The 24,878-nt window shown below is 38.2% G+C and overlaps 10 protein-coding genes across 10 annotated transcripts; 5 read left to right on the top strand and 5 right to left on the bottom strand.

The window, feature by feature from the left end:
- Positions 1 to 4: 4 nt before the first annotated feature.
- On the bottom strand, positions 5 to 4,296 carry SPOG_04211 (RNA-binding protein). Its single transcript, XM_013166472.1, has one exon. The coding sequence runs from the start codon at positions 3,497 to 3,499 to the stop codon at positions 290 to 292; it is 3,210 nt and encodes a 1,069-aa protein (XP_013021926.1). The 5' UTR covers positions 3,500 to 4,296; the 3' UTR covers positions 5 to 289.
- Positions 4,297 to 4,522: 226 nt separating this feature from the next.
- Positions 4,523 to 5,646, top strand: SPOG_04210 (Swr1 complex subunit Swc2; the record flags this gene model as incomplete). The annotated part of the gene is made up of 2 exons (XM_013166471.1): positions 4,523 to 5,445; positions 5,580 to 5,646. 2 exons carry the CDS (start codon positions 4,523 to 4,525, stop codon positions 5,644 to 5,646), a joined length of 990 nt encoding a protein of 329 aa, XP_013021925.1.
- SPOG_04209 (ADP-ribose diphosphatase) lies at positions 5,544 to 6,608 on the bottom strand. Its single transcript, XM_013166470.1, has one exon. The coding sequence runs from the start codon at positions 6,574 to 6,576 to the stop codon at positions 5,701 to 5,703; it is 876 nt and encodes a 291-aa protein (XP_013021924.1). The 5' UTR covers positions 6,577 to 6,608; the 3' UTR covers positions 5,544 to 5,700.
- Positions 6,609 to 7,395: 787 nt separating this feature from the next.
- SPOG_04208 (transcription like zf-ZZ type zinc finger protein) lies at positions 7,396 to 9,325 on the top strand. The gene has a single exon (XM_013166469.1). The coding sequence runs from the start codon at positions 7,979 to 7,981 to the stop codon at positions 9,080 to 9,082; it is 1,104 nt and encodes a 367-aa protein (XP_013021923.1). The 5' UTR covers positions 7,396 to 7,978; the 3' UTR covers positions 9,083 to 9,325.
- Positions 9,326 to 9,366: 41 nt separating this feature from the next.
- Positions 9,367 to 13,515, bottom strand: SPOG_04207 (SHREC complex subunit Mit1; the record flags this gene model as incomplete). The annotated part of the gene is made up of 1 exon (XM_013166468.1): positions 9,367 to 13,515. The coding sequence occupies one exon, from the start codon at positions 13,513 to 13,515 to the stop codon at positions 9,367 to 9,369; it is 4,149 nt and encodes a 1,382-aa protein (XP_013021922.1).
- A 116-nt stretch (positions 13,516 to 13,631) lies between these two features.
- Positions 13,632 to 14,287, bottom strand: SPOG_04206 (U1 snRNP-associated protein Usp103; the record flags this gene model as incomplete). The annotated part of the gene is made up of 3 exons (XM_013166467.1): positions 13,632 to 13,957; positions 14,023 to 14,235; positions 14,278 to 14,287. The coding sequence occupies 3 exons, from the start codon at positions 14,285 to 14,287 to the stop codon at positions 13,632 to 13,634; spliced, it is 549 nt and encodes a 182-aa protein (XP_013021921.1).
- Positions 14,288 to 14,676: 389 nt separating this feature from the next.
- Positions 14,677 to 16,047, top strand: SPOG_04205 (zinc knuckle TRAMP complex subunit Air1). The gene is made up of 3 exons (XM_013166466.1): positions 14,677 to 15,073; positions 15,126 to 15,227; positions 15,271 to 16,047. The coding sequence occupies exons 1-3, from the start codon at positions 14,849 to 14,851 to the stop codon at positions 15,883 to 15,885; spliced, it is 942 nt and encodes a 313-aa protein (XP_013021920.1). The 5' UTR covers positions 14,677 to 14,848; the 3' UTR covers positions 15,886 to 16,047.
- Positions 16,020 to 18,488, bottom strand: SPOG_04204 (acetolactate synthase catalytic subunit). The gene has a single exon (XM_013166465.1). The coding sequence runs from the start codon at positions 18,301 to 18,303 to the stop codon at positions 16,282 to 16,284; it is 2,022 nt and encodes a 673-aa protein (XP_013021919.1). The 5' UTR covers positions 18,304 to 18,488; the 3' UTR covers positions 16,020 to 16,281.
- Positions 18,377 to 22,678, top strand: SPOG_04203 (nucleoporin Nup131). The gene is made up of 5 exons (XM_013166464.1): positions 18,377 to 20,227; positions 20,267 to 20,360; positions 20,406 to 20,791; positions 20,864 to 21,239; positions 21,288 to 22,678. The coding sequence occupies exons 1-5, from the start codon at positions 18,779 to 18,781 to the stop codon at positions 21,749 to 21,751; spliced, it is 2,769 nt and encodes a 922-aa protein (XP_013021918.1). The 5' UTR covers positions 18,377 to 18,778; the 3' UTR covers positions 21,752 to 22,678.
- A 98-nt stretch (positions 22,679 to 22,776) lies between these two features.
- Positions 22,777 to 24,870, top strand: SPOG_04202 (CK1/CK1/CK1-G protein kinase Cki2). The gene is made up of 2 exons (XM_013166463.1): positions 22,777 to 23,316; positions 23,399 to 24,870. The coding sequence occupies exons 1-2, from the start codon at positions 23,121 to 23,123 to the stop codon at positions 24,514 to 24,516; spliced, it is 1,314 nt and encodes a 437-aa protein (XP_013021917.1). The 5' UTR covers positions 22,777 to 23,120; the 3' UTR covers positions 24,517 to 24,870.
- Positions 24,871 to 24,878: the final 8 nt, after the last annotated feature.

The raw sequence follows: 24,878 nt of genomic DNA, 5'->3' as shown, positions 1-24,878 counted from the left end.
AGACCACAAAAATATCTACAGCTTTCAAACCTCAATTAATCTTATTGAATGGTTTGTACGAAACAGAAACATGTTATTATTTTAAGGCATAACATTTTAATTCATAACTAATAGATAAGGGGAAAACTAACAGAAAGAGAAAGTGGTAACAAAAACAGACAGCTTTTTGACGAAGATTCCTTTTTCTTCGTTAAGTTATAAGTAACTCTAAATCATTAGATGCAATTCTTTTGCATTTTTTCCTTAAAAATGAAAATCCAATACTCCAAAAAGTACCTTTTGGAAGTTCCTAACTACAAAGTTCCGAAAGCTTCCTTAATTCAGAGGATCCCCGGTCTTCTATCCTCTCTAATGCGTAGATAACAGCCTGCTGCAGAGCGTGTCGATATGTCGGTGAAATTTTTTCAATTGTCATTAGCTTACAAAGGAAAGAGGGCCCGTAATTTTGATCCATTATTATTTTTTCCAAAGAGCTTGTATTCAAGTCATTGGATTTACCCAGAATAGCTTCGACAACCATATCAGCACAAATAGTTTCTTCTTGAGGCATCGAAAGAATCTTCAGCAAAGAGTTATAGGCCAGTCGATGAGTACAAACTCGCACAATATCTTTCGTGAATCTCTGCGTTAAAAGCACAGCTATATTAGGATAATTCATGTTTTCAATCAGATAATTCAACAAAAGTGTACCGTTACCATTCATGGCCAAATGTACTGAATACACAGTTATTGCTGCGGCAACCAAAACTCGCTGCTCATCAACAACATCAGGACTTTCTAAACAAGTGCGTATAGCACGGGAACCATAGCGACTTTGAGCAATTACCCAGAATTGATTCATTATAGCTTCAAAAACGAAATTATTCATTGGCGAACCAAATCGGAGACATGTTTGTACCACATAATTGCCAAATTGGTCTGCAAAAAGGAGAGGTATATATGGCTGAAGATGCTTTGCGATAAGAAGCATTTGAGATTCAGTAGAGGCTACATCAACAATTTTCTGAGCTGCCCAGGTACCATTTTTATGAATTCCAATCTGCGCAAGATGAGGAGCAATCCTTTCTAACATCATTTCTTTAACGGGATCAGAGCAGTAATCAAATAGCTTCTGTACTACTGTATTACCCAGGTGGTCACTAGCAAGATCTGATACTTCATCTAACCAGTTAACGGCAATTTCCTCGACTTCCTCTTGAGTACAAAGACCATTGTCAATCCGCTTACGGACTTGCCGAAGTTTAGGAGCATTTAATCGGCGGCTACTGAATGCTTTAGAGATGGATGGTATTTGGGCTGTAAATTCCGTTAAATCACAGGCAGTATCTAAAATAGGACGTATATTAGAGAGATCATCATACCCAAAGGATTTAATAACACCAATTATATCATCATAAACTTCTCGTAAAGATGTAACGAATGACACGTTGGAAAAAGCCTTGTTCAAACCATCGACAGCTGTTTGAGCGTTTTCAGAACTTGAAGATGCAACCTTGGCAAATCCGATGCAGATAGGGTTAGAATCCAAAAAAATACATTGTCCATTAAGCTCTTCCAAAATATACTTTGCTGTATTGACACTATCGAAATTAATAAAAGCGGAATGCTTATGAGAAAGCATTCTTATATTAGTAATGGTGCCATGAGAAGCAAAAGTAGCAGCAACGGTATCTGAAGAGATGCCAACAGGAAGATTGCCGATCCATAAAGCATGTGTCGGCTCCGATTGAGTAAGATTTCCAATAGTGGCATCCCCAATACCACTCCAACCTGTAGTACTATTGGCGTCAAGGACACTTTTTGTGCTACCAACATTATTGACACTAACGCTGCTTGTATCAGGAGTAGAGGTTCTGATACTGCTGTTACTTGTGCTGAGAGGGGAAGGAGCATTTGTTAAGGAAGAAGGATTATACGAAGGTGAGCCTTTGGCTTTTGGTGACCCCCGATCCGCAGGGTCAACCATTCCTCCCACTAATGATGAAACTGGCGTCGGAGGGTGAGTAAGAGTAGAGGATAAAGACTGTGATCGACGACGAGAGTTTAACATTGTCTGAGATCTGGGGTTGAGTGAACCGAGAGGTGGAAGCTCTGGAACAACGTCCATCCCACCCGGGCGTTCAGGGGCCTCAAAAGCCGATCCCTTAAATGCTAAGGGGTTGTTGGGATTAAGTGGATTATTGTTGAGACCGTACGCCTGGGGTCTTTGATAAGCAAAACCACTTTGCAGATTTTTAGCATGAAAATTATGCTGCGAATCTACCAGGCCAAAGGGAGCGTTCAGAGAGGAGTCCAAACGTTCAGAGTTGTGAGCAACATGTTTTGAACTATTACCGGAATCGGATGGATCAGTACTCGATTTGCCAGAAGGAACAAAGCCAGAACGGCCCGTACGCAAAGTGTGCGATAAGTGGGACAAATCGGATGTCCATAATGGGGAAGGATTCAACTGGTCCAAACTTCCATGATTTAAGTATGGTACGGCAGATGAATTCAAGCTGGAATCTGCGGAAAGTTTTGTATCAGCAGGAACCGATGGAAGCTGCTGATTGTATGGTATGTAAGAAATGTCAGATTGATTCGCATTAGAGGAAGTAGAAGAAAGAGTATTGGGGTGAGCGAGCGAAGAAGACATAAAGCCACCAGATGAACTAAAAACTCGGGGATTCCAAGGTAGCGTGTAAGAGCGTAATCTATTAGAACCCTTTGAACGTTTATTGTATGCAGCAGCATTTGAATTGACCGAAGAATTCATAGAAACTACTGGGTCCTTGTTGGAAATGATTTCGGAAGCAGCAGAAGTCGGGATAGACGTTGCACTGCTAGAAGAAGATTTTCGCTGACCAGACTCGGACGCAGGAGATGTGTCCGTAGATGGACGAAGAGACATAGACGAGACGGGTTGCTTCAAAGAGGAAGCAGTAGAAGAAGAAGGAGCAGCTGAAAACTTAGAAGTCCATGGAAAAGAGGGATCGTATTTAGTCGAAGAAGAAAGGGAAGATGTACGAGCCCTGTTTGTAGGAGGAGAGACAGCCAAAGAAGCAGAGGGAGGAATGGACAATTTGGGAACATTAGCTGTAGAAGTAGTATAATTCGTAGCTGTCATTCCACTCAATTTTGTAGATTCCTCGGACGCTGACAAAGACGAACTTCTGTGTCGTTCACTAGCAGAAGGTTCGTATGTAGCACCAGAACCTAGACTTGGCCAAATTTCGTTTGATAAATCTTTGAATTGGGATGTTGTTCCCGATAGTAAAGTATTATTTTTTAGTCTATAAGGATCCTTATTGTTACTACCTGGGTAAACTTTCTCGGAATTAGAAGCTCCGAGAAACGGAGATGTGGAGGAAGAAGTAGCTCCAATTCCACTACTCTCTAACGAAGAGTCAAGCAAATTATCCAACTCGTTTTTTAACTCTGGCATGTCGAGGGACGCAGGATCCATATTTGAACGGCTCATCGATGAAGGCTTGACGCCATCAGTAGCTGATTTATGCATTTGCACCTTTATTTTCTTGGAATAACAATTTACAATGCCTGCCAAAGGCCAATGATGAAAAATGAAGAAAGGACAAGCAATCTCTGTATTATATCAATTGTTTCCCTTTAAATTTCAATTCCTACCAAAAAATTCCAAGACGTTTTCTTTTTTTTATTTTCTCTTTTCTTCTTTGAGTAGTGGTGTTGTGGTTAGGTTCAGACGGCGCGGAACGAACGAGCGGATCATGATGCTCCCAAATGAACGTCAGATCAGATCCTACGGTGCGATGCCTTCCACAACAAATCCGACCGCTAAGCCAAAATCGGTAATTCTTTTTTCGCCCTCCTTCAAATTTACTTCTTTTATAAGTCTTGCCCTTGAGGTATTGAGAATGGTAGATATTCCAAATATAATCCTTCCTTTTTTCTGTTGGAAGAAGCTGTAGTGTACGAACGGTAAAATTGATGATCTTTTTATTTATTCTTTTTGTTTTTGTTTTTGCTTTATGAAATATGTAGTGAGTTGAATATCTGGTTATGAATAGAGTAGACAGTAAAAAGAAAAAAAGAACAAACGAAGGAGCACATTTTCCCTTCTTTCCTAAATCATTTTTATAACCAAGAATTCATTTCCTTTCTAATCCTCAACTATTTGCCAGATGTTGCCTTGAATTCCCCTACCTAGGTGTCGTCCATATGAACCATCCTACTGCCCCTATTCCTTTCGCAAAATTTGTTAAGGCATTCGTAAATCTTTTTGAATTTTGTTGAATAATATTAAAGTTTTTTTTTATTTTTAATTTATTTATGTTTGGTTTAACTGTGTGCCATTGTTTGTTCACCACTACTGCCACGGACGAGATTTTTGAGCATACCTAAGAACAACAACGTTAAAGGTCGCAATTTTTACCTGGAAAGCGCCGTACGAGTTCAAACATGGTAAATTGATGGAATCCTTGTAAACAAAAGAGAATTTTCAACGCTGCTTTTTGGGATTTTCATTATTCTATTGTAACTTGAAGAATTCACTCAAAGATTTGCCATGTCAGAACACGAGTCCTTGATTGCTGGTCGCTCGAGACGAGCAAATGCTGGCAATAAACTACGGGAATTATTAGAAAAAGAACATATAAGGGCTTCTACGGAAGAAGGCGAACCTGAAAAAGAAGATGAAGAGTACAGTCTCGAAACCGAAGTGGACGCAGAACGCGATATTGACATTTCGAGTGAAAGTAGTGAATCCGAAGAAGGTGAAGAAGAGCAGCAAGTGGAATTGGCTGAAAAAGAAGAGAGATTGCTTCGTCAAGAGGAGAAATCGGAGAAACGTCGTTTACAGAAACATCGAATTACCAATTTGCAAAAATCCCTTGGAACACCCAAAACAAAGTTGCCAGAAAAAAGCGAACCTGGACTCCTAAAAAAAACATATAAGAAACAAAAAGCCGACCCTTCTTCTCGGAGGTCGAGCTCCAGAATGCATACAATTCGCATGACACAATCGACGGAGCATCGATTGCAGGAAGCCAAACCAAGAAGAAAGTATACAGTTCATGCCGGTACGGATCGAACGAAATTTGGTTTGACACAACAGCAGCGATTAGAAGAGGCTGCTAAAACGGAGGCTTTCAACATTGGCTCTTTGCGAAGCTACGTCAATTATGAAGAACAACGAAAGCTTCGACTGCGAAGAAGTGCTGCTAAACATCGGCGCTTGCAAGGTCCAATAATTAAGTTTATCACCAAAACAGAGACGTTGGATGACCAAAAACAATTCCGAAATTATTATGTCGCTCCTCTTGAACATCCTCTCAGCCAAGGTCCTATGGAAGTACCCAGCTTGCCAGAAAATGTTATTGAGGAATGTCCAATTACGGGACATAGGGCAGTCTATATGGATCCCTTGACAAGATTGCCTTTTGCAAATGCGGCTGCCTTTCAAGAGCTGCGAGATGTCTATCACCAAAAGTATGCATGGAGTGCGTTGCTGAATATCTTTCATTAGATTTTTTTTGTTAATCTTGTTTATTATTTTTAAACTACAAGATCTGTATTATATCTTTACTTTGGTCATCATTATTAGGAACATGTTTATAGAATAGAGTTATGAATGAAGAGAATTTAATTACTGATGATACGAAAAATAGAGAACAAAAAAGCATAACTTAAGAGTCTTCATAAATTGATTGAGTGTAAAGTATGTTGACGAATGAAAAGGACGGGTTATTTCACCAAGTATTTCAAAGCAGCCTGCATACCTAAGGCAAATGTCGAAAGACGAACGTCCACGGCAAATCCTTGGTGCTCTAGAGAAAATAATTCATCTTGAAGAGAAGACAACTTGATGGGAAAATTGGTAATATACTCTCCTTGGTCCAAGCGTTGTTGGGGATTTTGGTTTTCAGGCTTGGACATATCGATGTCGACGAGTATAATCTTCAGGTTGGCATTTGTTAGACCCGGATCGTTATACATAACCGTAGTGGCTTCCTTTACGGATCCTACGAAACCAGTTTCCTCGCGAAGCTCACGTATAGCACTATCTTCGGGCGATTCATTCGAGTCTACGAGTCCTGCAGGAATCTCGATACAGATCTTGCCAAGTGGTGGACGATATTGCTTTTGACACAAAACGTGAGGCTCACCGTCAATTGGAATAATACCTAAAATGGCGACAGCGTCAATACCGCTTTTAGATCGAGTAGTACGTTCAGCCATTTCCCAAGCCCTTGTTTTACCGCTCTGATCTTGCCAGGTAATCTTTTTCAAACTAGTCCATTTTGCGTCTTTGGTTTCGAGATCACTAACTTCTAAGACCTTGGGTTCTTGTTCTTGACTCATGGTGGTGTAATGACTATAGGTTGAAGGAATAGAATCACACGTAGAGAGATATGTAGGGAGAAGGTACGTTTTTCGTTTTTCAAAAAGTCGATTGCAGATTCTTCTAGTAGACGAAAATTGAGCTTTTTGCTTCTGAATACAATTCACGAAAATACAACCTCGCTTGAATGGAAAGCTGGTAGTAGTAGCAATGAGAAACGAAGAGTGACAAACGTTTGGTAAAGAGCTTGAAGCGTGTTTGAAATGAAACCACGACATTGGGGGGTCACAATTTCTTTTCAATCTTCACGTCCCATGTTCAAATACTTATTGACGTTACATGACATCAGGGCTTTAAACTATGAATCGACATAATTCTTCCTTACAAACTAAACTGCCTTTTCGAGTTCATTCTTTCGTTCTTTTCATATCCGTTTCAGTTTTATTTTCGTAGTAAGGTAAAGATGACATCCGCGCCTATCATGAAACTAACAGGGCTTTTCTCGGTGCTCGCGTGTGCCGCATATATAGCGACTTCAAGATTAACATCGGCACCAGAAATTTCAGCTACTGCTTCAATAATGGTTATGGCTTTCCTCTCTATTGTTGTTTTACCTCGCAATCAAGGAGCCATAGTACCTATTATGGCTTTCGGCCTTATACTAGGCATTTCTCTAATAGTGATTACCATCTTCAGTGACCGGCTTAGAATTACCTATTCTGAATTCCGCTAACTATGATTATTTTAGTGATTTTATTTTGGTTAGAATATTTGAAGTACTTTTTATTCTTTTCTAAGCATCTTTGATAGACAACTTTTGATTACAATTACAATAAGATGATTTATATTTCCTAAAGTCTTTCTTTCTTTCCTTCCTGCTTAGGTCTGCAAAGTAAACCATTCCTTAATGTAGTATAACTAACTGTCTTCCCAACACTTTCGAAAGTGATACTTGTATGTGTCATATGCACATATGCCCTTATTGTATACAGTGCTGAATAATATGCTTACATATAACTAATATTACTATACTTAGCAACTAATGTCATTATGCTTTTATTCTGTGCTTTGTTTGATAAGCATTATCCATAAAGATAGAAACTATGAAAAGATAACAGACACGTTCATGATCACAGTGAACCCGCCTATTTTTATGGCTTCATTTCACCAAACCCTTTTACTCTCTTCTTGCTTTGTTTTGTAACATAACAAACATATTTCCCTTCTTTATAAGTAAGTTATTCCTTTAGAAAAATACTAGTAGAAGAAACGTGAAGGATTTATCTTATAAACTTTTCTTTCATTTACATTCCTTTTTTGTCTTTTGTTTTGTTTTGGAGCAGGAAATACTTGTTTGTTTCAATACGAGATCCTTCATAAACAGAAATCATCAGTTCCGTATTTAAGAGTTTTCAATCCTCATAGTTTTTTTTTTTTTTTATTTTTTTCAAAGGATAGTACATAGAAAACAAATCAACATTCTAGGACTGTTTGATTGTCTTCTCAATTCACTCCCTCGCATTTCTATTCAACTCTCTTTCTTCAACAACTTTCTTCAATCTCAAATCTTACGCTATTTCTCTTTCAAGTTTTTAGGGTTCCTTTAATTTTATTTGTTCAGAACCTGCTTTAGACGTTTCTTAATTATTACTTTTGCAATTCTAAAGTTTCCATCTCCTTATGTGCAAAACAACAACTCACTCGTCCCTTTCAAAGGCCAAAAACCCTGAATTGCATCGTCAGGTTGCTTCTTCTGTCGAGCATCTTAATAACAAGCCTGTTTTTACGGAGCAACCATCTTCCGTTGCTTGTAACTCATGCTTAAAGCTGATTCAAGACCAAGTTTATTTTCACTGTAAGGATTGTCTGGATTTTGATATTTGTCGATCTTGTTACAATAACCAGACTTTTTCTCATTCATGCCTAAAAGCATCTTTCGAGAGGGTTATACAAACTCCAAAACTTCATTCCTTGTCTACGTCTCCTTCCGTTTTAAAGTCTTCGGATTTCATGTACTCTATATGCGATGCTTGTGAACAGCCCATCCGGAATTTGCGCTTGAAATGCGGCACTTGCGATGATTATGATCTTTGCGATTCCTGTTTCCGTTCTAATGATCATTCAAAAATTCACAATTTTGTCCGAATTACGAAAGCCTATCCTTACGGAATCTCTCCTTTCCAGCTTCCTCCTTCGTTCTCTTCAGACACTGATTTCGCTCGTACATCTCTCGTTCATCGCTCCTCGCAGTGTGATTCTTGCCAAGCCCATCCCATCGTGGGCAATCGTTACAAGTGTTTGGTGTGTAAGGATTTCGATCTTTGCTCCGAATGTATCAGTCATACATTTCATTTTCATCATGAAATGCTTTGTTTGTCTCGTTTTTCTACTTCTTTTCCCCCGTCCGATTCTAAACCTAAAGAGCTTCAGTACGATTTTCAGCTCGTACGAGACTACCTTCTTCCTGTAAATCCTGGGCCGAATGTATCCTGTATGAAAATTTGGCAGTTGAAAAATATTTCATTGAAAACATGGCCTGCTCCTCTTTATTTGAGATTTAACGGTGGTGATAGACTAACACGCGATGAACCCCTTTCCATTTTGCCTATTGCGCATCAAGTCCAACCTGGAGAAAGTGCCCTCATTGCTCTGTCTCTCAGAATTCCCCCTGTGGAAACAACGAAGAAAACATTCTTTTCCTTTTTCCAACTTATTACTGATTCCGGTGATGTTTTCCACAAAAACCTTTGCTTTTTTTATACGACTCCAAGAACTGATGAATAGAAATCTCACATTTTGTTCCTGTTTTATGTTCTGAATTACTTATATACGCAAAAAAAGTCGTTAATGACCCCATGAATAGCCCAAATTAAGTTTTTTTGATTACAGTTATCATAATGATAGTTAATGTTCCATATGGCTAATACGTACTGCAAAGCTCAAGCTTGACAAATGAATCTTAAGGCTAATAAACTATCTTCAGTATTAAATTTTAGAATTTGTTAAACTTAATTTATTCGTTACCGCTATCATTTACCACTAGTGTAAAGCTTAGCTGTTTCCAAAGACTACTTGTTTGTTTCATATAGATAGTTGTTCAGCCTTTTAAGAGCCAGTATCCTTGTTATTATAGGCTCTCGAGAGTACGCTAGCAGAAATCTTAAAACATTGACAGCTCTCTTGTCTTTAAGTAAGGGACAAGCTTCCTTGTTGCTAAAGTGAGGAGTGCCGCAAAGGAAGCAAATCTCTAGGGGTACTCTATTTAAGGGACACCGGCCTGGAACATGTTTTATCCCACAGCATTTGCAAATACCATTATTATCGTCGAGAGAAACAGCTAAATATCTGTCAAATACAGCTTTCGGGATGCTATTAGCAATTAGCAAGCTTTTATTGCTGGCGGAATCGTCAGCATTTTCAGCACTTCTTATAGGTAGAGGCTTCCAAGTACCGCCTATATTATGGTTATTAGCAGCCGCAAAACTAGAAGCAGTATTCAGAAATGTGTATGATTTAGGGTCAGACTTATCGTAAAAAGGATATGTGGCTATTAAAGCTCTCATCCTGTTCCATTCATCAAAGAAGTTTTCAGGAGTTAAATCTGGCTGATCAAATTTGATAATAGATGAAGATGGGTTATCATGATTGTTAATCATCTGTTCTTCAGCTTGTACTGGATTAGTCACCAGTATATCAGATGAAGTAGATTCACGTGATGAGGCGTAACTTGTATTATATTCTTCATCCGAACTATTCATAAAACCACCTTCATCATACATGACTGTATTACGTCGTCTAAGTTTCCGACCGTCGGTATCAGAAAGTGAACTTTCCTGAGTGATCCGTTCCCGTTGTTTGAGAATATCAAGCCAAATATCATCATCAGGTTTCTTATCATCACCTGTTTCCATAGTATCCACTTCCGGAACCGTGGTGTTTTCCCTATTGTTTACCCAAACACGAGCAAAAGCGAAAGCATTCTTAGTACTTCCTGGTTCTTTATTAGTAGAAGAAACGTCCTTCTGTTCCGCGTCAGTGATCAAATTTTCCACAGTATTTTCATCGTAACGTATAGTATCAATGTCATCATTCTCTTCAAAAAGTGCTCGCACGCCGTGTTGTAGAATTTCGTGAAGGTCAATGACTGGTTCATTGGTCTCTCCCATTGATTGCACGATAATTTGATCCAGTAGCATCTTTTTCTGTGCTGTTTGTAAGATCTTTTCTTCAGCTGAGTTTCTAATAACTAAACTAAAGACAAAAACTTTCTTGGTTTGACCATAGCGGTGAGCTCTTGCTATAGCCTGCATATCTTGATGAGGATTAAAGTCAGGGTCCAAGATTATAACTGTGTCCGCCGTAGCAAGATTGATTCCGACACCACCAGCTCTGGTGGATAACAGAAAACAGCTTTTCCCCGAAGTTGGAGCATTAAATGAATCAATCTCTACCTGTCTTTCATGTTCTGTTGTCGTACCATCAAATCTAGAATACGCTATACCTTTATAATCCATCCAATCTTCAAGTATATCTAACTCCTGAATAAATTGTGAAAAAATAAGGATTCTGCGACCACGCATGATAAGTTTTGGAAGTAATAACCGAAGCAGAAGCATTTTAGCACTAGCTTCTTCAAGAGAACGCATGCTTAGTTCTTCTGGAACATCTTTTCCTTCAACGTCAGGTGAATAAATGTATGGATGAGCTAAGGTTTTTCGTAGTTGCATTAAAATATTACTTAAAGAAGCACGTGAGTTGTTGCTGTTCGATTTTGTGTTGCTCCTAGAAACGATGTTTCGAATTAGATTAACGTTTTTCGAGACGATTAACTTATAAAGTCTTCTCTGAAGAGGAGTCATTGTAAGAGGTATAATCGCTTCCACCTTCGGAGGAAGTTTGTCTAAAACTTCTTCTTTAACCCTTCGAAGAAAGAAAGGTTTCAACATTTGGTGAAGTTCTTTAACCTTTTCTTCGTTAATATCTTGATATTGTTTTTCTAACTCAGAAGCATCAATTTTCTTCGGATTCAGGAATTGTAACAGATTGAATAGCTCCCTGATATTATTTTGCAAAGGTGTACCAGTAAGTAAAACTTTAAGACTAGCATCTATTGAAATAAGTTCATTAAACAAACAAGATTGATCGCTCTTTAATCTTTGCCCTTCATCAATAATCATACATTGCCAATGAAACTTCCTCAATAGACCAATTTCGCTATCAATAGAACTGGTGCTTATTATAAGAATATGTGTTCCTATACCTTTTGTTTTATCATTTCTGTAAATCCTGTTGTTACGAACGATTTCTCTATTTCCTTCAGATCCAACCAATGCTGCAACCAACAAAGATGGGTCCCATTTACGACATTCACGTTCCCAGTTGGCAACAGTTGCATGGGGGACGACAATAAGGAAGGGAAAGCACTTATGTCTGTGATACAAAACACTGACAAAGGATATAACCTGTATGGTTTTACCTAAACCCATTTCGTCAGCCAAAACGCAGTGCTGTCGCTGAAACCATTGATAGTACAACCAATTTACACCTTGTAATTGGTATGACATAAGCTTTCCCCCAGTGATATAGGACGGTTGCTCACTTAACTCAAGCTGATTAAAATTATGATTGCCAATCAAACCGGATTTTGTAGACTTCTCTATCCAACAAATTCTAACATATTCGAGATAGCCATCTTTCCAAGCCTTCCATTGCTCAGGAGTATTTATATCAGAAACAGATTCCCATGTAGACATTGAGTAAGGCAATGCACGCCATGAGACATAAGCTTTTTCCACTTTTGCAAATGCCTGGATTTGCTTTTCTTTGGATTTAAAAGTTCGAGGACTTTTGTATTGCACATCCCAAACCTTGTCAATCATTGTATAAGAAGGAGGTATAAGATCAGTAGATCCGTTATAAGGATCTGTTTCCCGAGAATCAAAGTTTCGCTTTTTTGCATTTGAGACGCCTGCTAACCAAGAGGCAGAGCACCAAAAACAATGAAGATATGAGTGGTTCTTGGGTCGAACATAATATTCCCTGGACCAAATTCCCGGGCGATCTAGGGATAAAGGATTTTTTACGGGTTTATTGTTTAATAAAGAAATGGGTAATAGGAGACGCCATGCAAGCACCTCATCAACATCTTCAGGGTAAGAGAGGCATTCATCACATAACCGTCGTTCTAATAAACTTTGAATTGATGATGCAAATGTATTGGGGTTCTCATCATAGTAGAAAAAGTATAACACTCTTCTGCAACGCCAACAACGAAATCTAACATTTTTGGTGTAGGATATTAAGCGAAAATTATGATCTGCAGAACAAAAAGTGGATGGAATATCCAAAGTGTCATCCAAGCCATAGCCCGACAAAATGCAATTATTTAAAAGTAAATGAGAAGAGGGCTTTGAACAAGAGGAGCAAGAATAACCCTCGACAGCAATTTCAGCTTGATGAATTTTATTCAAGGCAGACATTCCTGAACATTTCAAATGAAAGGTATTCGTACATGTTTTACAATAAATAAACTTTCGATCAGCGTTTTTACCCTCATGCTCATGGCATTTGACACACATTGAAGTATGCGTGAACTTAGCAAGGGCAGTCAAAATCAAAGGTTTTGGCTTTACCGTGGTCTGCTTCAGAGCTGGTACGCCTTCGTCTGAAGAATTGAACAATTGCAAAGAAAGGTCAGCTCCTTCATCTGAAGAGGATTCCTGAAATAAATCTAATTTCGATCTGTTAGTGGAGCGAGGTGAAGATTGGCGAGAACTCCCACGGCTACTGGAGCTCTTTTCCGTTTTGGGAGGCGAGGATGCATAAAGGTCGGTATCCTGACTACTCAATCGTTGGAGGGAAAAACCTCGTACATTGCTTGATGAATTTCGAAGAGACTTGGTAGATTGATGTTTAGCATAAGAACCACCTAGCTCACTCGCATCACGATCAGCGTCATAATCACTATCATCGTCTATGACTCGCCGCTTTCTCTTTAGGTATTTTTGGTAGCAAATTTCACCATTCTTGTATAAATAAATATCTTTTTTGCGAAGAGACGCCTCTAAGCCTGCAAGAAACGTTACATATAAAAGATTCTCATCTTCTTTCAGGACTTTCTCTACAGTGGTTTCGTCTGAATCATAAAATGGAAGTAAAACATCTAGAGGTTTCTTTGGTATTACAACCTTCTTGACAAAACCAACAGCTTTGGGCATGCTTTGCTTAATGTTCACATCCGCCAATGTCAAGTTAAAGCAAGCAATCTATAAGCCGCAATGAAGTACGCTAGTATGCGTTAATAAACAAGGACAAGTTGTTTAAAGAACTTTTTTCAAGTTCTCGATGAGCGTGCATAGGATTGCTTTTTATAATGATAGGGATGTTGTTTTCCAGTCATTTGGGGATTGTTCAGTGTCCGAGGACGTGGACCGTTATGCGTAAAGGGCTGAGCGACATTGACGTCGGGTGATGCATTTGCAACAGGCATTGTCGCTGTAGTAGTCGAAGCATTAGGATATGGTGTGTTGAAGGTAGTTGCAGCAGGAATATACGGCATAGGCGCAGTAGTTGGGACTGAACTTCTTGGTGCCATATAAACGTTTGCTGGCACAATATTAGGCGGCGGCGGGTAAGTAAACTGAAATTGATAGAGTTTAGCTATATCAGTATGTTAGTTTTGGTACATAATCACATGGGGACAAATTTGCAGCGCATGAACGTACGAGGAAAAGCATATGCTAAGGGCAGCTGCAAAGAGCTTGACTCCTTTAAACCGCCCCGTGATGAATCTTCTTCAAGTCTTTTCTGGGCCTCTTCTTGAGCAACTCTCGTATAATAATCCTGGACGTTTTGTAAATGAGCGCGGCCTGCATTATGAGCTTTTCTAACAGATTGACTGTCGTGTGTCAACCAGACCTGACAATAGTCGCATAAATCTATACTTGTTAGATTTTATTCTACCCATTTGGCGATCTTACATTTTGGCATAGTTTCTATCTAGTTGGTCGTTGTTGAGTAGCTTTCGCGTACTTGGGTGGTATAGCAAACAGAAACTTGGCGGTACTGGTACCTGTTGAAACGAAGTGAACAGTAAAAAAACAGTGTAAAACAATCACGTTCGGTTTATATAGCCTCACAAAGTTTAATAGACTCTGAATTGCTTTATCATGATTCTCAAATCTAAAAATGGATAACTTTGAAAATACTCTGATATTTGTATGGTTCAAAATCATAGACAACCAAAAGATTGAAGTCTCTAAAGATACGTTTTAATCTTATTTAATTAATTATTTAAACTCTGCCATAATAGAATGAATTATCTAAAACCTGGATGAAAATTTTACAAGTCGAGAGGCCGATGCATACAGTAGTGATAGCTCGAATTTATGAATTTGTTAGAAGAAGAAAAAAATCTAAATGGTAAAGTTAGACTTACTTAGACATACTGTTTCACATAACTCTGAATTAAAGTCACATTCTTTGACACACCCCAAACTGCCTTTTTTATGAACTGAGGTTTCACCCTGCAAAAATCCAGTTTTGTCACCAATGACGGTCATAAACGAAAATCCAGTACCGGATGATATTTCAGATGGAGAAGAAACATCGTTTATGCAGAAAATCTTTGCATTACCAGTAGACCCAAAAATTCAAGAGGCAATTCCAGCAGAAAAACCAGAAGGCGGCGAAAATGAGGAAGTATACGAGAATGATTCATCCACTGAATTATCTGAGAGCACCTTGGATGAAGTAGAAGGCGGTGAATGGGCTGATGTACGTAGTAATTATGCTTCTTCATAGCTTAACTTGACTAACAACTGATTAGGTTAGCAGGGGTCGTTATTTTGGAGCAGATCCCTCAGAAACTATTCTCTGTCATAATTGTAAAGGTTTTGGACACATTGCGAAAGAATGTCCCCATACATTGGTGCGTTTCATGAAAAAGACATCATATTGCTAACTCTTGAAAGTGTACTACATGCGGTGCAATCGATGACCATATATCTCCCCGTTGCCCGAGAACAAAACGATGTATTAATTGTGGCTTATTAGGCCACATTGCTGTGCGCTGTCCTGAATCGCGTAGAAAAGGACCAAGAAGATGTCTAACGTGCAATACTGAGTCCCATACGAGCTGGACGTGCCCTTTGATTTGGAGATACTATGTCGAAACAGATACCGGTGTCCGAGTGAATCCTGATGAAGTAAAAAAGTATTGCTACAACTGTGCGTCTGGGGAACATTTTGGTGATGATTGCCATCTTCCGTCTCGCTCTAATTATCCAGAAAGTACTGCCTTTTGCGAGGCAAATTGTCCCACAGGGAATGATGTTTCTAATTCAGTCTTTAACGAGAACCGAAAAACGGAATTTGGATCGAGAAATCGTGATTCTGGTAAATCCAAAAAGAATCAGAAATACCCAAAACAGCGCCCTACAAGTGACCTTGGCTCGAGGATTGATCTAAGTGACAGACCGAAGCGGAAATATTTTCCTGCTGATGACAAAAACGAATTTTCATTTCGTAACCATGGTGGGAAGCCTCCGCAAAAGAAACATAAAAAATTTAAGAAAAATAAATGGTAAATAAAAAACATAAAGAAAATTTTTTGGGACATTCGAAAATGGAGATGGCAGACGGAAATGGGCTTTAATATTAGACTGAATGAATTACTAGATAATTATGTATATACATTGCATTGATACGCTTAAAATATAATGCGTTTACCATTACTTTTTTTTCTGTTTGCTAACCTTTTTAACAATGTCTTTATTGGGTAAAAAAAGCAGACTAAAGTAAATAACCATACGACACAAAAGGAAAGCCCAAAACTATTATCCATGATGATACAAACCCAATATCACCCGTTTTAAAATAAAGCAAGAAATAATAAAAATTAATAAGAAATAACAATAGGTTTTAGATTTCCACGAATATAATGCAACTGTTTTATAAAATTTTGGTTTCTTTCCTCCTCGTGCTTAAGAAAGGCTCTTGTGAACAATGAACTGGTGAAGAGCCTTACCACCAGGAACAAAAGGATACACATGCTCCTTCTTAGCAACCAACACTTCCATAAGAACAGGTCCCTTGGTTTCCAAAAATTCTTTCATATTTGAGGCAAGGTCCTCCTTCTTTTCGACGCGCAAGGCCTTAAGTCCCATGGATTCAGCCAATTTGGTAAAATTGGGATTCTTCTGATGGGTATGAGAATAACGTTTCTCATAGAAAAGGTTTTGCCATTGGGTGACCATACCTTGTTCTTCATTATTGAGGAGTAAAACCTTAACAGGGATGTCATGCTGACGGACAGTAGCAAGTTCCATACCGGTCATAGAGAAAGAAGCGTCACCATCAATATCGATGACAATTTCATCAGGTTTAGCAACACTTGCTCCGATAGCCGCAGGCAAACCGTAACCCATAGTACCGAGACCACCAGAAGTAACTAAAGCACGAGGCTTCGTCCAACGATAAAAGGTAGCAGCCCACATTTGATGTGCACCAACACCAGTAGTAATGGTAACCTTGTCCTTAATATTAACGGTTTGCTTATCAAGTTCTTGGATAACTTCTTGAGGCTTAGCCAACTCATTAGGAGCACTAGGGGTATAAGCAAATGGGAAACGTTTTTTCCATGCTTGGATCTGAGACAACCATTCAACACGAGAGTCAAGATCGACCTTTGGTACAGCTGCATTAAGCAACTTAAGAGATTCATAGAGGTCACCCTCAATGGCTTCAGTAGGTTGAACAACCTTTCCGATGTTCTTGGGAGAAATATCAAAGTGAATAATACCTCCACGTTCTTCGGCACCAGCGCGTTTAGCTTCGGGAGCAAAGAGAGCAATATTACCAGTTACACGGTCATCAAAACGGGCACCGAGAGCAATTATCATGTCCGCTTCTTGCATAGCCATATTAGCATAGCCACTTCCGTGCATACCGAGCATGTGAAGACTAAGGTCGCTACGTTCGTCGTAAGCACCCAAACCAAGCAAAGAAGTAGTGACTGGGATTTGAAGACGCTCACTGAATTCACGAAGTAACTTGGGGGATTCGGAGTTGTAAAGAACACCTTGTCCACTGAAAATCACGGGCTTCTTAGCTCGCTGCAATAAAGTGGAGACGCGTTGAATCTTAGCTTCGACATTTTTGTTTCCAAATTCCAAAACTTCTCTCATTCTACGGTTCAAAGAGGGAACGGAAGATGTAACGGGGATGGGATCCCTCAAAACACCAGCAGTAACATCCTTTGGCAAATCAACCAAAACAGGACCAGGACGACCAGAAGTAGCAATTTCGAAAGCTTCATCGATACGACGAGGAAGATCAGCGATATCCTTCACCATTACATTCCACTTTGTACAAGAACGAGAAATACCAATCATATCAGCTTCTTGGAAAGCATCGCTGCCAATAGAAGAAGTAGCAACTTGACCGCTGAAAACGACCAATGGAGTACCATCCATCAAAGCATCTGCCATAGGTGTAACTACGTTTGTGGCTCCAGGTCCTGAAGTTACCAAAACGACACCAGGCAACCTCGTTACACGTGAATACGCCTGAGCAGCGTGACCAGCACCTTGTTCATGTCGTGGTAGAATAAATTCGAAATGAGGAGAACGGTAGATAGCGTCAAACACAGGTAAGATAGCACCTCCTGGATATCCAAAAACATGCTTTACATTGTTCTTTAACATCATATCATGAAATATTTCACCACCAGTCTTTCCAACATAAGAAGTATCGTATTTTATTCCATTGGCTTGTGAAGCAGTGGTGGCAGTAGCATTTGCCGTGGCAGTAGCCGTGGAGTTTGTGCGGGCATTTTCGCGAAAGTTTGCATGCTTGGAATTAGAAGGAACAGTTTTGATACTCCTCCTCAGCAACTTAGTATTATATAACCCTTTACAAAATCCATTAGACCAAAGTATTTCGCGACCACAGGACGAAAATGCCGCCTTTGCTCTCAAATTTTTCAAGGGAGCTAAAGCAGTCATTTCAAACACTCTACAACCCCGTCCTTGTTTTTTCTATTGTAAAACCTTTTTTTTTTATTTGCAAAAAGAAACAAATAATGACGCTTTTTTGGTGAAAGCGAGAGGATGTGCTCAGGTTAAGTTGGAAGAACAGCGACTTTCACCACCACCATCGATTATAATATCGTAGTGTCAAGATTATGGAGTTGATATGATGAACTACCAATTATAGCTTATATTGAAGCCCTTAAGCATTGTTTTTTGAGTTTCAGAGTATTGAAGAAATTACACTCCTAAACTAGCTACAAATAATTGTGTACATGAAAAGAATTCAAAATAACCCTTATAGGAAATTGGCCGGAGCAAAAAAACCAATATTGCAATTGAGCGTATATCCTTTATTCTTTATTCCTTCTGTTATGCCAAATTATAATACACGATATTTTTATAAATTACTTTTTGAAAAGGATTGTACTGGTTTGATACATATCAAATAATGTTTAGCATTGGCAATAATGCAAGCTTCAATGGCAGAAAGCCTCTTTTTTTGCATCAACACGATAGGCAATTGAAGAATGGCGTGAAAAACATTACTTACCCTCTCTTTTTAACTTCAACTGACCTATACCGTGTATTTCAACTGTGTCCACCAAAAGAGCACGACGAAAAAGTCAAAGTAGATTATTGTGGAAGCTGTATCGACCCATATTTTCAGCGATTTATTGTGATTGATATAAAGAACTGGACTCTATGCATTTCGAATGATGACTACTGTACAAAAAATATGATTTGTTATGATATCAAAAGACATTTGAGTAAATTCATCAATTTTGAAAGTGGATTTGCACCTTTAAGTGTGTTTGTCAGATTCGTGAAAACGAGCTTCACGTGTGTGAATCCTGGATGTATCCTCCTTTTTCCTACAACGGGTGATACATTCTACTGGGAGGATATAAATTGTCTTCGTTTATTTCATGAAATGAATAATTGTAAAGGCTTTTTACACGTTAAGCTTCCCCTTTCTTCTGTGGAAAAATGTGTCAATCTGACCATGATAGAGCCTGCTGGATTTATGGTCATTACCACATTTGGTCGACTTTTTCATTTGTATCCAAGAGATGACATGCGAGAGCTAAAGTTAGTTTATCAAACGCTTCCATTGGGAGGATCTATCCTTCATTTTCAATCAATTATTTCGAAAATGATTTGTTATCCATATCACATCGTCGCCGTACGGGCTGGTTCTATTAAAGGCGCCTACGAAAGGCTTGTCTACGGTTTATTCTCAAATGCCGATATATACATTTGGGAAATATTCCGAAAGGGAAAATACCAATTGCTCCAGAAAAAAAATATTCGAGATCTCATACTTAAAAGCTCCCGTCTTGATGGTTCCACTGTAAATCGTTGTGAGTTCCTTGACTTTTCTATCTGTAATTGGGATCCTTATTCGTTGGTCTGTCTTATTACATGGCATGACAATGCTTCCAGATGGAATTATGCAGTCGCGTCTGTTTCTTTCAGTAATGAGATGATACCAGAGATTTCACATTTTCATAAGATCCGTTCTTATCCTTCCTTAGCTGCCTCCGTCTCCGCCCGTATTTTACATCCTTACCCTGGTACAGTCATTTACTGTGTTTTTGATTTATCATTAGTTATTCTTCACAAAGTTAGGGAAAAAAATACCTCTTATTTTGTAGAAGAAACATTATTTACCAACAGTTCGTGTAAGAAATTTCAAATCATAAATGTTGCCTCCGTGGATGCTGTTTTCGAGCATGGAAACAATCGGGTCTTGAAATTCCCGGCCCTTCATCTAATGACTAAGGGTAACGGTATTATATCAATCGAATCTACCAATTGTTTAAGCGATGAGTTTAATGGTCTTAATTTTCTACGAAGCCGTCTTTCACAATATGCAATGCAGAACCCTTTATTTAAGGTAAAACACTTTCAATTTATGTTATTAACAGATTTCTAGAACCAATTTTCTCTATGGCCCGATTTTTCATCTGCTTTACCGGAAAGCAAGTTGTTCCCAACACTACTTAGCTTATGTGATGAAGTTTCAATCTGTAAGGCTTTTTATTCTACCCGTTATCCTTATTAACTTTTATAAGCATATCCTGATTCTCATACTTCAGTGAGTGAAGTTTTGAATTACCAGTTTCAAAGGCTTATGGAAATGATTTTAGTTTCTATGAAATATCTAAAACTGACAGCCACTGAACAACTCAAACTCTGGCTTAAACTTGCTTATGTTAACTCGCTCGTCGACATTTATGGTCAGTTGACATGTGAAGATCCAAAGAACAACATTCTTCACTCCATCCTTCAAGCTATGACAGCCTCTGGGAATATAGAGGACCTTTTTCTTAAAAAATCCTTGAATTTAAATCTTTTGCTGCATTTATTGCATACGTTTTGCAAACGCTATGCTAATACGAAAGAAACCTTCAATCTGAAGCTAGTGCAAATAATGATAACGGTGAATAACGTTTTTGGTGTAAGTACATACACTTTATATTGATGTCTACATATACATATATATATATATATATATACTAACTTGGAATAGATGGTATTTGGAAATGAATTGGCTTACCGCCAAGAAAAAGTTATAAAATATGTGGATCCTACAACCCTTTTTCTATCAGAGCTATGCAACCTTGACATTGAAAATCTTACACTGCTTTCAACTCAAATTATGGAGTCAATTGCTTTGGATCAGAAATATATTCTACTTGAATGTAAGGATCCTCGTGATAACACACTGAGATTAAAACTGCAAAAGCAAATCCTTCACTTAATAGAGCATATTTGTTTGCTTGTACATGTCTTGGCGAATGCAATTCAGAATTCGTCGACTTCAGAATCAGCTGCAGAAGTGCAACACTTTAACATATTCGAAGTGCAATTTCGAAACACAAGGAAAACATGGTTAACTTACCTAGGTAAGGTTTTATATTTTTCAAACGAATTCACTTACAACTAAAATTTAGCTCACATTGGATACTTGGAACGTGCAATCAGTATATCTGAGCATGTGCAAGATTTTCATTCATTGGTTGCTTTACTGAACTTTGAAAGCATAGAGAAGCAGCAAGACAAAATTAAAAAACAAAAATTGTACATTGAAAAGTACAAGGATAAATTTGCTACTGTTCTTTTCACTCATATGATTGAAACGGGTCAAATACACAGTCTGCTGCATGACTTCAGGTGTTATCAAACTTATTTACGAAACTTTTTTGAAACTAATAAATTACATAATTTCTTATGGGTATATGAAGCTGAATTGGGGAATTTCGCACAGGCAGCTGACATCCTATTACGTGATGATTCGATAAAAAAGTCAAAAGTAAGCCAGGAAACTACACGCTTGGCTTTGTCAAAATTGTTCACATTAACGAACAAAAGCAACTGTGATGATAATTATATGATAAACAAGAATGAAGAAGGCTAACTCGGATCACAAGATTGCTTCCATTCAAAATGAGTATGCAAAGTTACTTGGATCTACGACAGATATGGCAGAAAATGAAGAGGAAGCTGTAATATTACTGCTTGAGGTGAACTGCTCTGAATTAAACGAAACATCGATACGGTATAGGGTAACCTCCAACGTTCTCACTCGTTTGCTACTGGAAGAACCCTCTTCGTTTGTGGAGATGATTGATTTTTTTACTTCATTCTCTATTTATGGAAACAAATATCTGGAATTTGAGTTGGCATGTGAGATATTAGAGAACTCTGCTTTTTCTACTGATCAATTCGTCTTCTTGTACCTCTTGATAACGCAAAGATTTTTATTAAAAATGAATTGGAATGAAACGCTGAGTGCTTTAGCAGAGAAAAATTTGGATTATTTACTCCCCCTCAAAAAAGTCTTTCAAAAGTTAGAATCAAAAGAATTTATTCCCGACTTTTATCACCCAACTCCTCTCTTCCCAAAGATCCTATCTTTAGACTTACTTAAGTCCTTGTACCCTACGTTGAACGAATCCCAGCTAAAAGGCTACAACTATGAGCTTCTGGCAGAACATCGCAGATTTCAAAGGCTTTATGAAGACCGGAACCTATCTCTAGTTCTTCCTCAATTGTCGAAATTTTATAATGAACAACAGAACACTTAATCAAGGAAATGAATTGAATGCTTGTAACCCCGTATATATATTTTTTTATTCAATTGACGACTGTTTTAGCGATGATTTGAGTTTTAATTAACAATGAGAACTTTCAACGACTTAATCTTTCTATATGCATTATTGATATATGGATAATTATGAATGCAAATATATGTTTAAGCAAATATGGAAAATCTGTAACTTTTCATATGAATGGTTATAAAATATTCAGTCACTGAATGAACTTAGAAACTCTAGTAATAAAGAGAACAATTTTCAAAAAATAAGAATAGTAAAAAAGCAAAATTATACAAATAAAACAGGAATTCACGTTTGAGAGCCCCACCCTTACGTTGGTAGTGACCCGAAACTCGATGAGCCTCTGCAATTTCAATAACCACCAAACACATCAAAGAAGCCAAAAAAAAAGCGAAAACTAGAAGTCTTTTTGTTTAAAAAGACAAATTTTGAATTTCGAATAGACAGGTACAAACCATAAAGGCTTAATCCAAGTATTTCTTTTGTTAGTAGCATTTGCCTACGATTGGGGTAGTCTGCGCGGTGAATGCCGTAGACAAGATTAAAAATTCTGCATTGAAGAGGTGAGCCTCTGGCTTAATCTAGGATTAAGTAACAGACAGAGTGGACCTCGAAGCGTTAATTATTTGAAATATAAGTCTTCCGGTATCAAGACAAGTGGACATCAAAATGAATACGCAAACAAGTGTGGTTGGCGTTCATTACCGAGTGGGACGTAAAATTGGTGAAGGATCTTTTGGGGTGATTTTTGACGGGATGAATTTGCTTAACAATCAGCTTGTTGCTATTAAATTCGAGCCAAAAAAGTCGGAAGCTCCTCAACTTCGAGATGAATATAGGACCTATAAATTGCTAGTTGGAAGTGGTAAGTATATTCGCTAAAAGTATCAAAAAGATATTTTTTTCAATTTCCTATTCTACAGAGGGACTAACTGTTAAAACCGCAGTTGGGATTCCAAGCGTCTATTACTTTGGCCAAGAAGGATTGCATAATATTTTAGTAATTGATCTTTTGGGGCCTAGTTTAGAGGATTTATTCGAATGGTGTGGTTGTAAATTTAGCTTTAAGACTGTCGCGATGGTTGCTAAACAAATGTTGGCTCGCGTGCAAACAATTCACAAAAAGAACCTGGTATATAGAGATATTAAGCCAGATAACTTTCTCATTGGTCGTCCTTGCACTCGAAATACAAACCTGGTGTATGTTGTCGATTTCGGAATGGCAAAGTACTATCGTGATCCCAAAACGAAACAACACATCCCTTACAGTGAAAGAAAAAGTCTTTCTGGCACAGCTCGTTACATGAGCATTAACACACATCTTGGTCGTGAGCAATCACGGAGAGATGATTTGGAATCTCTAGGACACGTATTTATGTATTTCCTTCGTGGAAGCCTTCCATGGCAAGGACTAAAGGCTGCTAACAACAAGCATAAATACGAAAAAATCAGTGAAAAGAAGCAAGCCACTTCAATAAATGAGCTGTGCACCGGCTTTCCCAATGAGTTTAATAAATATATGACTTATGTTCGCTCTTTGCAATTTGATGAAGACCCGGATTATGAATACTTACAGGAATTATTTGACGATGCTATTCGCAATAATGGAGAAACGAATGATGGAGTTTATGATTGGATGTTACTAAATGATGGCAAAGGTTGGGAGTCTGCTTCATCTCATTTTTCCGTCTTAGCAATGAAACGAAGAAAAAATTATTTAGGATTAAATGTTGTACAAAATGATGACGCCAAAGCTAAGCAAGGTAATATTCAGTCCCAAAACACGCGACTGAATTCCGCGTATAAGACTGGAACCCCGAAAAATTATAACTCATTTGAATCGTATTCAAGGAATCAACAAATAACGTGTACCAGACGGGAGCAATCTGCCTCTAAAAATACCATTTATCCGCAATCGTCCGCCCGAGGGTACGGTCGGGTCCAACCAATGTGTGCCTCTCGTTTGGGGGGTCGTCAAGAAGATGGCAATTACGCTGGTATCAATGGTTTTCAGGAACAAAGACAAACGAGTTTTTGGGATATTTTTTGTTGTCATTGCTTTTGACAATCACAACCACATCATTCGTCATTAAAACTTTTCGATTTTCTACATTTCCTGCTTGTATCATCCCGGTACAAATACTCTTACTCTTACTTTTGTCATATGCATTCGAGTAACATTAGGATTGCAGGGTTCTGAACAAGGGTTTATAATTTATCAAGAACGCAAATGTTAGACTGGTCTTTTATAAGGAATTAGATGAAATTCCATTACTCACAAACGTGAAGCTAAGCTAGGTGTACTTCATATTTCGATGGATTGGCTTATGATAAGGACAAACATTCATTAATGGGATGAAACTTATGTGTTGACTAAGAATAAATTCTATTGTATATATATAACATGCTTCATAAGGGTATTTCTTT

This window comes from Schizosaccharomyces cryophilus, assembly GCF_000004155.1.
Source record: "Schizosaccharomyces cryophilus OY26 unplaced genomic scaffold supercont4.1, whole genome shotgun sequence".
In the NCBI taxonomy this organism is placed as follows: Eukaryota; Fungi; Ascomycota; class Schizosaccharomycetes; order Schizosaccharomycetales; family Schizosaccharomycetaceae; genus Schizosaccharomyces; species Schizosaccharomyces cryophilus.
The sequence above is the reverse complement of the archived record's forward strand: the minus strand, read 5'-3'. Positions and strand labels throughout refer to the sequence as shown.